The following is a 14,230-nucleotide window of genomic DNA, read 5'->3' as shown; positions in this document are numbered from 1 at the left end:
TGCATTCTTCCGCACCACTGGCACACCCACGCCAAGGCCACATCACGAGTGCAAGACGAGACGTCACATCAGATTACAGCTCATTCCTCCATGCGAAGAAAGAAAGAATCAGGGACAAGTACGAGGCGAGAAATTCCAAAATCGATGGCGAGGGGGCGAGTCTGCGAGCGCTGTTCGTTTAACGTATTAGCGACTGATCTAATCTTCGGTGATCAGGCGTGCATTATTTAGCATGGCTACAATGCGGCAGTGAGAGAAGTTTATGGCTCCAGTTGACGCACGCTTATCAGTCAATGTCTGGCTTTGCACGCCCACAACGCATTGTTTCGGCCACATCCAGCATCACTGCAAGATCTGATATCCTCTCGCAGCCCTTGGCACGATTGCATGCTTGGCCAGGTGTCTTCGATGGTTTCTCTCCAGCGACATTAGGTCCTATTCGACGGTCAGACCAAGGCTCGCTGCCTCCACACATCCACCAGCCACCTTTTCAGAGCAGTGGCCACGCCTAGAAGGGTTCAATGCAGCCTCCTTCATATCCACCGTCTTCACTACCCTCACTAGCGCACGATGTCCAAGATGAATCTGCAGCAGTTGATGATTCTGGCCGGCTCACGCCAGAGCCGCGGACTCCTGATCAACTCCAAGGACCTCAGCTGATCGACGCTTCTCCCCCGTCTAGTAAGACCGTTCAAGAGCGGAGGGCCAAGCAGAACAGAGGAAAGCACTTTCCAGATAAGCGAAAAGAACACAGACAAAAGCATTTTAAATCACATTCTGAGGGTTCCGAGAACGACAGTAGTAACAACGAGGACACATCCCCGCTCCTCCCATTCGGTCATCTTCCTTCGGAGAGCTACGCTGAGACAATCATCCAGCAGCCACTGTCAAATAAAGCAAAAGGCAAGCAACGCGCACTCGAAACTGGTGTTGCTGTTCCTACGCGAACGCAAGCCGCATTGCAAGTCAACATGGCAGAGTTACAGGTCTTCCGAGAATCGTCGTCCCCACCGATTCGCATCCCCAAATTCGATAGCTCCGAGGACCAACATCGGGCTGAGCAATGGACAAACAACGCGGCACCGAGGAATGAGGATGGTGATTCAGAGGAGTGCCGGTGGCAATGTGAATCACACAGAAGGAGCAGCTTCGATCCGGCCTTGCTGAAGCCTGCGCCATGGCGTCGCCACCCGCACGCCCCGAGCATCTCCACTGAGGATCTCGAAGCGGTACCCCAGGCTGGAGGAGGAGGCTCAGACACGCCGAAGAGGGCAGGACTGCGCGCATTCATACACGGAACATCAGGGAAAGGAAGCCCAGCGCCATCGCGAGCAGCGAGCGGCAAAGCATGGTGGCCCTGGGACGCTTCCGTGCCTTCGCTGTCGACTCCATCGCTGCTGCCAACCTGGGACAGTCGCCACTCTGGTCGATCTCGGCGCTACTCGCATCCAGAGCCTCGGGTTGTCGACGATGGCGTCTACAAGAGCGCAAAGCCAAGCTTGGAGTATCATAGCGGCGTAGCACAGAATGCGGCTCCGATAGATACGCACCAATGGCAAACTGCAGCGGCCGCTGTTGTCGATGAGGCGCAGGACCACGCATTGGAAGGACAACAGGGCGGCTTGGATGACTTTGCGGCTATACATGAAGGACTCGTTGCGGATATGAAACGAGACGCTCATAATGTGGACGCTGCCGTAGAAGGACAAGTGATGGACGAGGCATCGTGGGCAAGCAAGCCTGGTGATACGGAGAGGAAGGGGAGCGAGAGGGACGGCGCACACTCGCTCGTTTCATTGCATACAATCCGTGGATGCACTCTTCCGTGCACGTCAGCTGGCGAGGCTTCCGACATACCAATTATATCGACACCTTCTCCCTCAGCAACGCGGAACTCGAACTACTTCACCCTGTTCCTCGACGGTGCAAGAGGTGCAGATTGGTCCCTGTTGCTCGTTGGGACGCTCGCGGCACTTGCAAGCGGCATTCCGCTTCCCATTATTGGCGTCCTCTTTGGCGAGCTGATCGACGGATTCAACAGCGTCTCATGCTCCAGCGCACAGGAGCGTGCTTTGATGGACACAAAGGAGCTGCTGCGCCTGTTGACTGTACGTGCGCTATCTTTCGCGCAAGATGCATCACCGCAGGCGCTGCCGCCCGACGAACAGGCTGCATTCCTTGCCAATGTCGTCGTCAAGGTCAAGCTTGTGAGGAAGAGAAAAGCAAAAAAAAATCAACGATCGAAATCTTGACAGTCTTTTGCTCTCCCCCCTTTGGGCTTTACACAGATACTTGCAGCGGCCGCCGCCAACTTTTTGCTCATCTGGATCTACACAGTTTGCTGGTCGCTCGTGGGTGAGCGACTCGTGAGACGTCTGCGCGAAAAGTACCTCCGCTCTGTCTTGCGTCAAGAGATGGCGTTCTTCGACTTGGCCAAGCCAGGCGAGATAGCGACGCGCCTGTCTGCGGACTTGCTCACCATTCAAGTCGGTACGAGCGAAAAGTGCGGGATCATGCTCTCATCTCTCAGCTACTTTTTCACTTCATTCATCGTTGCGTTCATCAAGCTCCCCGTCCTCGCCGCGCAGCTGCTTAGCCTACTTCCTGCTTTTGCGATCATTAGCCTTATTGGCAGCAAGTACGTCGGCAGGTTCAGCACGCTCACGTCTACGCATCTTTCGCACGCATCTTCGCTCGCGACAGAGGCTCTCGGCAACCTTGCAGTCGTGCAGGTCTTCAATGCTGAGGAGAAGCTCACGCGCATCTACGCGAAGCATCTCGAAGCTGCGCGCAAGAGCGGCTTGCGAAAAGCCATCGCTGCGAGCTGCATGCTCGGCTGCCTCTTCTTTGTCGGCTACAGCGCTAACGCGCTCGCGTTCTACTCTGGAAGCAAGATCATTGCACAGCGACTGCGCGACGGCGTGGCGGGTGCTGGCGTCGGGTCCGTCTACACGGTCATCTTTTTACTCCTTGACGCTTCTTTCATCATCGGCCAGATCGCGCCTTACATGCAGACGTTTTCGCAGGCCAGCGCTGCCGGCAAAGGCTTGTTCTCCGTCATCAACCGGCCCTCTCGCATTGATGCCATGTCGACCACACATGGTCTGTCTACGGATCCAAGTGCTCTCTCGGGCATCTCGGTCTCTTTCCGCAGTGTCACCTTTAGCTATCCCTCACGCCCGTCACAGAATGCAGCGGATGCCATGGATCTCGAGGTTGACGAGGGCCAGAAAGTCGGCATCTGCGGGCCAAGCGGGAGTGGAAAATCCACCGTGGTTGCGCTTGCCTGCCGCCTCTACGATCCTGCCGAAGGGCAAGTGCTCATCAATGGCATTCCTGCCACGGAGCTAAACCCGCGCTGGCTACGCTCGCAGATTGGCATTGTTTCACAGGATCCCGTGCTCTTCGACGGTACAATCTTTCAAGCTGTCGCGCTTGGCCTTCATGGGAGCGTTGAATACGAGGAGTTGTGGCCGGCCTTGAAAGCACTGTCAACGGGCCAAATCAGCGAGAAGGACCCAGGAACCTTCGCCGCTGAGATGGCACAGATCAAATCGCTCGTTCGGCACGCTGCCGACCTGGCAAATGCCCGTGGATTCATCGAGGAGCTCGAGGACGGATATGATACGCGCGTCGGGGAAGGCGGGGCTCGCTTGTCTGGCGGTCAGAAGGTGCGCATTTCACTAGCGCGTGCTATCGTCAAACGACCAAAGCTGTTGATCTGGTGAGCCGAATGTCATCAATGCTCATGCCTCTGCCTTCGAGGAATCTCTGACTTGATCCTGCATTTTCGTCAGTGACGAAGCGACGGCTGCGCTGGATCCCGAATCGGAAAAGCTTGTGCAAGAAGCGTTTGACCATGCAACTGAGGGCAGGACCGTTATTTCTGTCGCCCATCGCCTTGCGTCCATCAAAGGCCATGACAAAATCGTCGTTGTCAGCGCGGGAAAAGTCATCGAGCAGGGCTCACACGATGAGCTGATCGCGAACAAGGGTGCGTACTACAGCCTTGCTGCAGCACAAGACACCAGAAAGGTGGACGGCGGCGCAGATGAAACCGATGCACCCGAGCCTCACCAAAGGCAGGCACCTGTGGAGCTGAACGGCGCTGAGCCTGTGGATCAAGCAGTTGGATCGATCAAAGTAGACCATACCCCGAATGGCACCCACAAGTCACCTGGCGTTTGGATCCGTCTGGCTGCCGCGTGTCGTCCAGAGCTGCTATTCGCTTGCATCGGTGTTTTCACATCTACGGTAATTGGTAGCGCCTACTCGGGCGAGGCGTTTATCTTTGGCAACGTCATTGATGCACTCAATCCATGCAAGGGTATTCCCGCGATTCGCGCCAATGCCGACTTCTTCGCTCTCATGTTCTTTGTGCTGGCCTTGATCGAGCTGTTTTCGTACTCAATCAACGGCAGCTCATTCGGGAAAATGGCAGAGGCCCTGCTTTATCGTCTGCGACGACTTTCCTTTCTGGCGCTCCTGCGCCAGAAACAGAGCTGGTTTGAAAACGACGACCGCTCCCCTTCAACTATTGTCTCGTCACTGGCCGCTGATGCAGCTGCGCTTGGCGGACTCACAAGCACCGTCATTGGCACAGTGTGCGCGATCGGCGTCAACCTAGTCGTCGGGCTAATAGTCAGCTTCATTGTGTCTTGGCGCATTGCGATCGTGCTTGTTTGGACCGTTCCATTGATGATGGCTGCAGGCTACATGCGCCTGAAAGTACTGGCCGACTTTCAACGGCGTCATGCCACTGCCTACCGCGGCGCAAATGCTATCGCCGTCGAGGCGGTCAACAATATTGGCACCGTCCAAGGTCTCGGCAGCGAATCGGACGTATGCGATCGTTTCCAGCACGCTCTCATCACTCCATATCGAGAAGGTCTCCGGCACATCTTCGTGGGAAACGTCTTTCTTGCCGGCGCCTTGTCCTTGTCGTGAGTATTTCTCAGATGTTCAAGCGAAGCACATCAGGTGACAATTGGTGTTTTGCAGGTACTTCATCTACGGCTTTGCATACTACTGGGGCTCGCGTATGGTTGTCGCTGGCTATGCGACGCAAATCGACTTCTTTATCGTGCTGCCAGCCTTGCTATTTTCCGCTCAAGCAAGCGGGCAGCTGCTGTCCTTCTCCTCAGAGTTCGCTCACGCGCAAAGCTCTGCGCAGCACATTTTCAGCATCATAGATCAGTCCAGCTCTTCGAGGGAACTTCATTCTGGCTCTTCAGAGAAGCTGTGGAGCGACAAACCGAGCTCGACACCGTCACGCTCACTGGATGAAGAGTCTTGGGAAGGAAACGGCGTGTCTACACCTGCCGGACCCATGGCCATCTCCTGCCAGGGCATTTATTTTGCCTACCCCAGCCGCAAGGATCCTGTCCTCCGCGGTGTCACCTTTGACGTCGCACCCGGAAGTTTCGTTGCACTAGTTGGACCCTCTGGATCGGGCAAGTCCACCTTCTTTGCGCTCTTGACGAAGCTCTACAAGCCCACTTCAGGCACGATTCGCATCAATAATCGTCTGATCGAGGACATACCGGCCGATCGTCTGCGCCGCGACATTGCCATTGTGCCGCAAGAGCCGACGCTATTCTACGGAACGATCAGGTTCAATGTCGCCTTGGGCGCACGCGACGAGCAAGTTAGTCCAAGCGCCGAGGACGCAGACTGCGTTCCTTTGGAGGAGGTCATCGCAGCGTGCAAGATGGCCAATATCCACGACACAATCATGACCTTACCTGAGCAGTACAATACTCTGGTCGGCCTCAAGGGTGGACAGTTGTCCGGCGGCCAACGGCAACGGCTAGCGCTAGCACGAGCGCTCCTTCGTAAGCCGAAACTGTTGCTTTTAGACGAAGCGTCCTCTGCGCTCGACGCCGAGTCGGAGCGTATCTTTCAACAAACGTTGCAGACAATCGTCCAGTCGCGCAGCTGCACGATTGTCTCCATTAACCACCGCATGGCGACCATAAAGGACGTTGATTACCTTTACATATTCAATCGCGGCACTATCGTGGCATGTGGGACCCACGCGCACCTGATGCGTACCAGCGAGCGCTTCCGTGCGATGGTCAGCCATCAATCCTTGCTCTGATTACAATCACATAGATAGACTGCACACCACGTCACATCACTGTATTGTACGCGTACGCGAGCCACCTGCATCAATAACGAATAGATCACAAGCAGCGGATGCACATTCGCTCGTGCTTAGAAGTCCCCTACGTCGGGATCGAAGCTGCCGGCCCACTCTGGCCGGAACGTCGGCGATAGTGGCGTGCTCTCTGTACTGCCACTGCGAGAGTGCGAGGGCCCGCGCCCGTCAGTCGTGCCAGGAGGCCTACCGGCATCGCTCTTGGCGCTCGACGCGTGGCCCCGCCGCGGACGCTCGTGATAGCCCATGCGCCCCTCTTCCACTGGCGCTGCTGCTGAGCTTTGCAACGCCGGCGCTCTGAGTGCTGTGTCCGCTGTCGCTGCCTGCGTGACGTTGCCGTTGGCCCACTTCACCGCCGCCGCCAGCGGCGGAAGCGGAGGCAGCCTTGCGGCGCTGCTCGCGCTGCTGGTGATGAAACTGCAAGCCGTAGCGCAGTCCGCCGCTACTGCCAGTTTTGCGTGTGCCACTGCCGCTTCCGCTTCCGCTGCGCCCGTCGGCGCTGCTTCCCTCGCCATCGCCACCGTCGCCTGTACCGGCGGAGACGCTGCCACATGTCGAGCGCTGCCGGCCACCGCGGCCCTTACGCGAGTGCTTTTTGCTGAACCCGAGTCCGGCGATATCGGCATCGTCCTCGTCCTCCTCGATCGCCAACCATGGTTGCAGCGTCCTCTCGCCCAAGTCGTCGCCGTTTTCGGCCGGTATCGCGGTTGCAGGCGCGCCACACGCGTCCAAGCCCGCGTGGTGCAGCGAATGGTGCGCGGCGGGGACCAGGCCGAGTGCCGCGGGTGACAGCGGCTGTGCGTCGTCGTCGTCGTCATCGTCATGCACATCGACGACTCTGAGTCTCGCAGCGTCCCCGTCGCCATCGAGCTGCTCTCCGTCGCGGCCGAATGCACGCTGCTGATACGGCTCGCCGCGCTCGTCGTAGTAATGATGGTGGTGGTGCACGACTTCGGCGGCGGACGCAGGGAGCCCTTGGCGCAGTCTTTCGCGATCGTGCTGCTCCTGCTCCAGCTCGTACGCCGCGGTGGCGCGCCGGACATCATCTTGCGTGAAGCCAAACTCGTCCAGCTGCTCTTGTGCGAGTGCCTGCGCCTCGCTCGAGCCGGCAGCGGCATCGCCCAGGTCGTACCCGAGGTCGAATCCGCCGGCTGCCGCTTCCGCTTCCGCCTCGGTCAGGTAGCGCCGCTTGGAGACCGACTTGCTGGAGCGATACCCGTGCCCGTGCCTGGATTTGGAGGCAGACTTGCTCGGTGAGTCTCTGATGTCGCTGCTCGCGTGCGAGAAAGCATGTTCAAGCTCGTCGGCATGCTTTGCAGCATCGGTGGCCACGACAACTTTGGCGAGGGGGGTGTCTGGTGTGCGTGGTGCCTCGAGGGACTCGACAGGTTCCTCATTCATATCGGATGCATCTGGTGCCTCTGTAGCCGGACACGGAGGCTGGACGGAATGAAGCTGATGGTTTGGCGCTGGACCCTCCGTAAATGGCTCGTGGGGATCGGCAGCTGCAGCTGTCGCGCCGCCAGGGCTGGCGTCGAACGGGGGCTGTGCAGCCGCCTTCTCCTCTGGCCGTGGGGCCCGTTGATCCGCACCGCGGCCTGTCTCTGCCTCTGCCTCCTGTTCTGCGATTGTGGCCACAGCTGCAGGAGGGCCAACTGTGTTCTCTTGCTCAGCCCCACCACTTGGCGGGTTGTGCGGCACAAGTCCAGCGCGCAGCGCCTTCTCCCTTGCCGCCTGCCTTGTGCGATTCACCTCCTCCTCTTCCTGCTCTGCCAGCCGCGCCTCTTCCTCCGCCTGGTGTGCGAGCACTGCTTCAGTTTCAGCTTCTCCTGTTGTATATTCGGCGGGATCTGGCTTGGACCGCTCGGGCTGAACTGCGGGCGCGGGTGCCGCCAAAGTTTGCACTCGCGCCGCGGCGGCAGTCATGTCAGGCTGTTCTCCCCTCGCCAGTGAGGCTATCGCGCCTTCGTCGAGCGCCGCTGCGTCACTGTCAACCACGAGGCCTTCATAGCCTTGCAGCGTGGCAGCAGACAGCGAGCCAGGAGGTTGCGCTGCGCCCTCCAATTGAGAAGCCGACGCCAGCGTTGCCGTTGCCGCTGTGCGCTGTGTTCTGCGCTGCGTGCGGACGCGGCGCCCCTGCTCGGCCCTGATCTGGGCCTTCGTGCGGCCGAACAAGCCGCAGGCCATGCTGCCTACACCGCGGGTGTCCCACGGCCACGCGTACAACGGGTGGCCGAAACGCGCGAGCCCCCGCCGCGGCATGCGCGCCGCGCGCCGCCGTGCGTCGCGGTGCACAATGTCGGACAGCATCGAGATGGCGTCCGCATCGTCGAACTCGTCTGTGGTTGTGGCGGCGCCGAGCGCGTCCGGCTCTGATGCGCTGTTCGTGGCTACTGCTGATGTTGAAGAGGAGGAGCAAGGAAGGAAGGAGAAAAAAGGGTTCCAGGCCTTTGTGCGCCGCGCGACGGTTGATGTTGCCGTCTGGCGCACCGTCGCGGCGCGACTGCGGCGCCACGCTCCCGCCGAAGGCCCAGCGAAAGATGGACCGCTGCCTTCATCCTCCCCATCCCCCCCCTCGTCTTCCGAACCGGAGAACGAGCCGTCAGAGCCGAGCAGGCTGGCTTCCTCGTGGCTCGCAGCAGCACGGTGCTGGCGCGGGCGCCCTACCCGGTGGCAGGCCGGTGCGTCGTGCTCTGGGCTGAAAGGGTCGAACGCTGGCCGTCTCCACCGGCGCTGGGAGGACGGGAGACAGAGCGTGGAGAGGTCGAGGAGGTAGGCTGCAAGCGAATTGTGGTTTGGCGATGCCATGTTGCCACTGCGATGTGGGGATCCTGCAGTCACGGTCTTGAAGGGAGCACCGGCTCGAAAGGTGGGGTGCGTGTGATGCCTGGGAGGTGTAGGTGGAAAGCAAAGCCGTACGAGTGGTGCGGTTGGGGTTTGGCGAGGACAAGGCGCGCCACAGGAGCAAGGGAGGAGGGTTGGGGGTTGAGGCAGGCGAGCGGGCAGTGGCCTCAGCTCTCGTTCTCGTCACTGGCCTTTGCAAGCGTGCTGCAAAGCTGCCCAACCAACATGTGCCCATAGAAGGACGCACCAAGCGGGAGCGGGGTTACCAACCATAGTTGAGCGGGGTGTGGGGTTATACTTGCGTGCTTTTTCCACTTCTCACGGTCACCAAGAGGGGGTTCTCCTATACCGCGCCTTTCCCAGGCGGCTTTCACGGCCGGGGGAAGTCAACCCCCCTGCAGCCGGGCCCCTTTGGCTTTAGGGTTACAGTATGTAGCCCCACGTAGCACGTTTCACTTTGCGTGTTCTTCTTAGGGTTGCATCGTCCAGCGAGGAGAAGAGACCGCAAAAGTTGCCAACCGCCGGGGAAGTGGGAGGCGGTGCTGTGCGTGACGGCGGCACCTGCGGACGAGTGCGGCAGTGCCGTGTGCCATTTTTGGGAGGGGGGGGACAGCAGCCGCACAAACTTACACTGCCTGTCTAAGTGGCAAAGTCGGGCAGCACAGCCCTGCCACTGCCACTGTCACTGTCGCTGGAGAATCGCCCCCTAGGACGTTGAGTGTGGCGCTGTGTGAGCGAGTGCGCGCTGCGGCAGCATCACTCCCACAACGCGACAGCAACACCAACAGCGCCCTTGTCGGCTCTCTCTGCGGCTCCGTCAGACAGGTCGGACAACAGGTGGCCCTGGAACATTGCATTGCAATGCAGCGCTGCACCTACCATCTCCATCTCCCAGCACGGGACATACATGTCCATGGTGGTGGCGACAAAAGCATGAGCTACTACTTGGTATCACCTTGCAACTAATGCAGCAACGACACGAGCCTGCTATTGAAAGGTTCCGTCTCCCCATCGCCGCTCTCGCGTGCGACCGCCACTGTCCACCCACGACACCTACGAGACCGCACGGCGCAGTCGAGCGCAACGTAGCGTAGCTCAGCTCTCCTTGCTTGTCCATGGCACCCCCCAAGCGCCCCACCATCGGGCTCGAGGAAGGAGCCCTTCGCATGGCAGGCGGCGACGAAGACGTCGAAGGCCAGCACGGCCCCGCGGCCGGAAGCAGTAGCAGCTGCCAGCCCCCCGTCGCAGACGGCAAGGCAGCGACCCGACAGGCGCTCGCGTCGTCAACCGAATCGGCTTCCTCCCCCATCAATGAGAAGAGCAACAGCAGTAGTAGCCACAACAATAGCAACGCAGGCGTACTCGGTGCAGACCCAGACGTAACGCCAGACGCAGACAAGAGCGGGCACGGGCACGCAGACGACCCGTCCGTATCGCACGCGTTGCCGCGCAAGCGCGTCATGACCAGCGGCACCGCCGGCACGAATACGCACACGCATGTGCGCAACGGCGACGCTCCTGGCCTTGGTGGGCCCGGCGCCGGGCCGCCGCGCCGCGCGACCATGGAGAGCGCTGTAGGCGGAGGCGCGCAGCTGGCGCGGTGAGTTCGTGTACCTCTGCTGCATCTGCTTTCTTTACGCTTGCCGTCAGCTCATCGTCGTTCTCTCCTCCCCTCTCCTGCCCGTCCCCGGCATCTTTCACTGCGGCATCTCCGCGGCACATCGCCTCCTTTTGTGCGCACAGATCCTTCACACTACTCTTGACCCCAGAGCACCGCCTGGCGCCCGCGCCCACGACATTGCGCTCGATCCGGAACATCATCTGCTACTCCTGGCTCAACATGTTGCTCATATTTATCCCCATCTCGTGGGCGCTGCACTTTGGGCTCGAAAACTCGACCGTCGCGAACAAGGACGTCATCGTCTTTGTCACTGCCTTTTTCGCCATCATCCCCCTCGCGCAGATGCTCAGCCTCGGCACAGAGGAGATCGCGCTGCGCGTCGGGGAGACACTCGGAGGCCTTATGAACGCTACGCTCGGCAACGCCGTCGAGGTGAGCACACCGGCTGATCCCCGGCTTCCGCATACACACTGACCCCATCTGCTCGTCTTGCTTACAGCTCATTGTTGCCATCATCGCCCTCTTCAACTGCGAGCTGACCATCGTGCAGACTTCGCTGATTGGCTCCGTCCTCTCAAACGTCCTCCTCGTTTTGGGCATGTGCTGTGAGTCCGCCTGGCACCTCTTGCCGCCTCTTTCTCGAGAGCAGATGAGCCACATGGACTGAAGCGGACTCGCCCTATTTTCACCCCCCCCCCTTTCAAGTCTTCGCTGGCGGTCTTCGCTATTCGGAGCAGACGTTCCAGGTTACCGCGGCGCAGATCAACAGCAGCCTGCTCGTCATGGCCGTCATCACTGTGCTGCTCCCCGCTGGGTTCCACGCGACGCTGGGCAGCCTGCCGGACTTGACCGAGCGCGCGGACATCCTCTCTTTCTCGCGCGGTACGGCCGTCATCCTTCTGACGATATACCTCGCCTACCTTTTCTTCACTCTCTCCTCGCACAAGCACTTGTTCACCGGCGACAGCGACGAGGAGGAGGAGCCGCAGCTCAACACAGGCAGCGCCATCGGGCTGCTCCTCGTCGCCACCGTCCTCATCGGCGTCACGTCCGAGTGGCTCGTTAGCGCCATCAACGGCGTCGCCAACGCCCCCAACGGTCCCAGCAAGACCTGGATCGGCCTCATCCTCCTCCCCATCGTCAGCAACGCCGCAGAGCACGCCACCGCCGTCACCGTCGCTGTCAAGGACAAGCTCGACCTCAGCATGGGCGTTGCGGTTGGCTCCTCGATCCAGATTTCGATGTGAGTGTCCTCCCCCCCTTTCCCTGTGACGGCGCACGTGCTCTCATATCCAGCACGACTGATGTATCCTACGCGTGTGCAGCTTCGTCATTCCGTTGCTTGTTGTCATCGCGTGGATCGCAAACAAGCCTCTTTCGATGCTGTTCGACCCATTCGTCTCCATCTTCCTCTTTCTTGCCGTCCTCATTGTCAACAGCGCGATCCAGGACGGCAAGACAAATTGGCTGGAAGGCTACCTGCTCATGATGGTCTACGTCATCGCAGCCGTCGTCTTTTGGTACGTCAACCCGGACGACCCCGCGTCGGGCTACGTTAATTTATTCTCGGACAGCCAGTGCACTAAGTAGGGCACGCGCACACGGCACATCCACCCTCAAGGGAGAGGGAGACGAGTACGCCTGCCCTTGCATTTCGAGGCGGGTCTTCTTTCTCTTACATGCGCCATCCTCTCACCGTGTCTTCTCCTTGTGGCAGCCGCTGTTGTCATTTTCGCACTGATACAATTTATAGGCAGTATTCTAATACCGGATCATTCCCCTCAAAATGAATGAGGTCGACGTCATGCACGTCTGCGTCAACTAGACTCTTCCCCTACTTGCGAGGTCGAGAGCTGGCTGGTTGGGGTTGCGTGCTACGTTGCCGGCTACCCCGGACCATGTGCTGCTTCTTGGTTGACCGGATGGAGACGCTCCTCCCGTTGAGGGTCGTATGGACACAGGTTGGAACGGTCGATGCTGCGCGCCCGCCCCTGCGCTACGTGTTGGGTTCCAGAGGCTAGGCCGTCCGGCTATGGGCGACGTTTGGAGAGACGTGTGCGAAGGCGCCATCTCCACGCCAATCGAGAGTTTTCGTTGCAGTCGCGAAGATTCGGTACCGTAGAATTTGAGGCTAGAAAGAGCAGCATGTGCTCCACTGTTGCCAATCCATTGTGCAGAGCTTCGGGTTGAATATCATGTGCAGCTCTGTAGATTTCCAATGACGACAAGACACACGTCGCATCCAAGCCCGCACACTATTCCGTCATGACGCGCTTCAAATGCTGAGGGTGCTTGCTGTCGCCAGGAATTGCCCGATCAGCGGTGCCGAGCCCAGTGGTTGATTGATCAATGACCGACTCGGACCGATCCCAGGGGTGGCTACGCCAAGGCCGCGACAGATCAGTAAAGATTGCCAACTTTATTGAGGAGGCGCCTCGACTTACACTCATCATGACGAATCTTTCAGAAAGGCAAGCCTGCTTGTATGTGCTTTCTCTTTGCGCTGATGGATGAGCACCCGCGCGCTCTTGATGGATTCCACCAAGCCCCGCCTAGGTTGCAGTCAAGCCTGATATGCTACGGTACCTTGCTTGTACGCCATTTTTTCTGCATCCTCGTGTTCTCCCAAGGTGGTAGTAGACCATTCAAAGTTGAAAGCGGCGAGAGCTACCCGGCTCGAGGGAGTCCGACGCTCCGTTACAATCAAGCAATGCTCCGATGCCATCTGGAAGCATCGGTGCTGTCCGAATGTCGTTCACAACCCACCTTTCAAAACCATGAGTGATGGTGGCAAAAAAATTGTGCTGTTCGAGTTAGCGAAGTATGTGAATATTGCCTGCCCATCTTTGAATAGGACGTCGAGACTGGCGCACGAATCCATAGTTGATCGGGGGAATAAAGGTGTTGTTCGTATTTGCTCTCCATGCATAGTAGCATGCAATTAATGGCACGTCACACACGACCCAGTCGTGACTCCGCAACCTTTGCTTTGTGTCTGGACCTGACCAAACCCCGCCAACCACTGGAACCCCGAACCCCGAACCCACTGCGGTGAAAACAGTTCGCTGCTCGCACGACTACGCAAGCAACAAAGTCCTTGCGCCTCGTCCGACTGTCGATAACGAGGGCCCCTGCGTCATTCGTCCCAAAGGCATCAGCTCGTGCCCCAAGATATCTTTCTTAACTTCGTCGCGCTCCCATCTGCTAGGGACAACAAGACCTGCTGCCGTTCCCAACGGACAGTAACCCTGCAAAACACGGATGTCAGTACACACAATTTTGTACCCTGCGATCTTCCCTGACCATTGTCTTCGATTGTATTGATGTTGCCGCTTGGAGCATTTTTAGTATCTCGAAGAAGTACATTTGGAAGGCTGTTGGCTTCGACTTCCGCAACAGGGGAGCGATGAGACTTGAAAGGGCATGTGCAATGCTTAGTGTTTAGTATGTGCGACTGGGATCGTGACAGACGGCGGTGGGAACCGTGTACGGTGTAAGACACCAGTTACATATCATCCATCCTCTTTATGAAGTGCACGCTCGCGTTTCTCGGTTGGAGTCATTTGATTATACTGTTGCGACCGTTGGCGCTCACAGTAGACCAA

General features: G+C 58.8%; 3 protein-coding genes across 3 annotated transcripts; 2 read left to right on the top strand and 1 right to left on the bottom strand.

Moving 5' to 3' along the window:
• The first annotated feature begins 59 nt into the window (after window positions 1–59).
• K437DRAFT_258099 (P-loop containing nucleoside triphosphate hydrolase protein) lies at window positions 60–6,192 on the top strand. Its single transcript, XM_013386423.1, has 4 exons — window positions 60–2,207; window positions 2,289–3,724; window positions 3,798–4,943; window positions 5,002–6,192. The coding sequence occupies exons 1-4, from the start codon at window positions 522–524 to the stop codon at window positions 6,098–6,100; spliced, it is 5,367 nt and encodes a 1,788-aa protein (XP_013241877.1). The 5' UTR covers window positions 60–521; the 3' UTR covers window positions 6,101–6,192.
• A 24-nt stretch (window positions 6,193–6,216) lies between these two features.
• Window positions 6,217–9,282, bottom strand: K437DRAFT_275321 (uncharacterized protein; the record flags this gene model as incomplete). Its single annotated transcript, XM_013386422.1, has 2 exons — window positions 6,509–9,282; window positions 6,217–6,483 (listed from the first exon to the last, which is right to left on the bottom strand). Exons 1-2 carry the CDS (start codon window positions 8,966–8,968, stop codon window positions 6,217–6,219), a joined length of 2,727 nt encoding a protein of 908 aa, XP_013241876.1. The 5' UTR covers window positions 8,969–9,282.
• A 748-nt stretch (window positions 9,283–10,030) lies between these two features.
• Window positions 10,031–12,331, top strand: K437DRAFT_169533 (calcium/proton exchanger). The gene is made up of 5 exons (XM_013386421.1): window positions 10,031–10,604; window positions 10,748–11,057; window positions 11,125–11,230; window positions 11,331–11,868; window positions 11,951–12,331. Exons 1-5 carry the CDS (start codon window positions 10,120–10,122, stop codon window positions 12,213–12,215), a joined length of 1,704 nt encoding a protein of 567 aa, XP_013241875.1. The 5' UTR covers window positions 10,031–10,119; the 3' UTR covers window positions 12,216–12,331.
• The last annotated feature ends 1,899 nt before the right edge of the window (window positions 12,332–14,230 follow it).

This window comes from Tilletiaria anomala (assembly GCF_000711695.1).
Source record: "Tilletiaria anomala UBC 951 chromosome Unknown K437scaffold_75, whole genome shotgun sequence".
NCBI lineage: Eukaryota > Fungi > Basidiomycota > Exobasidiomycetes > Georgefischeriales > Tilletiariaceae > Tilletiaria > Tilletiaria anomala.
Note: the sequence above shows the minus strand (reverse complement) of the source record. Positions and strands in the feature narration are given on the sequence as shown.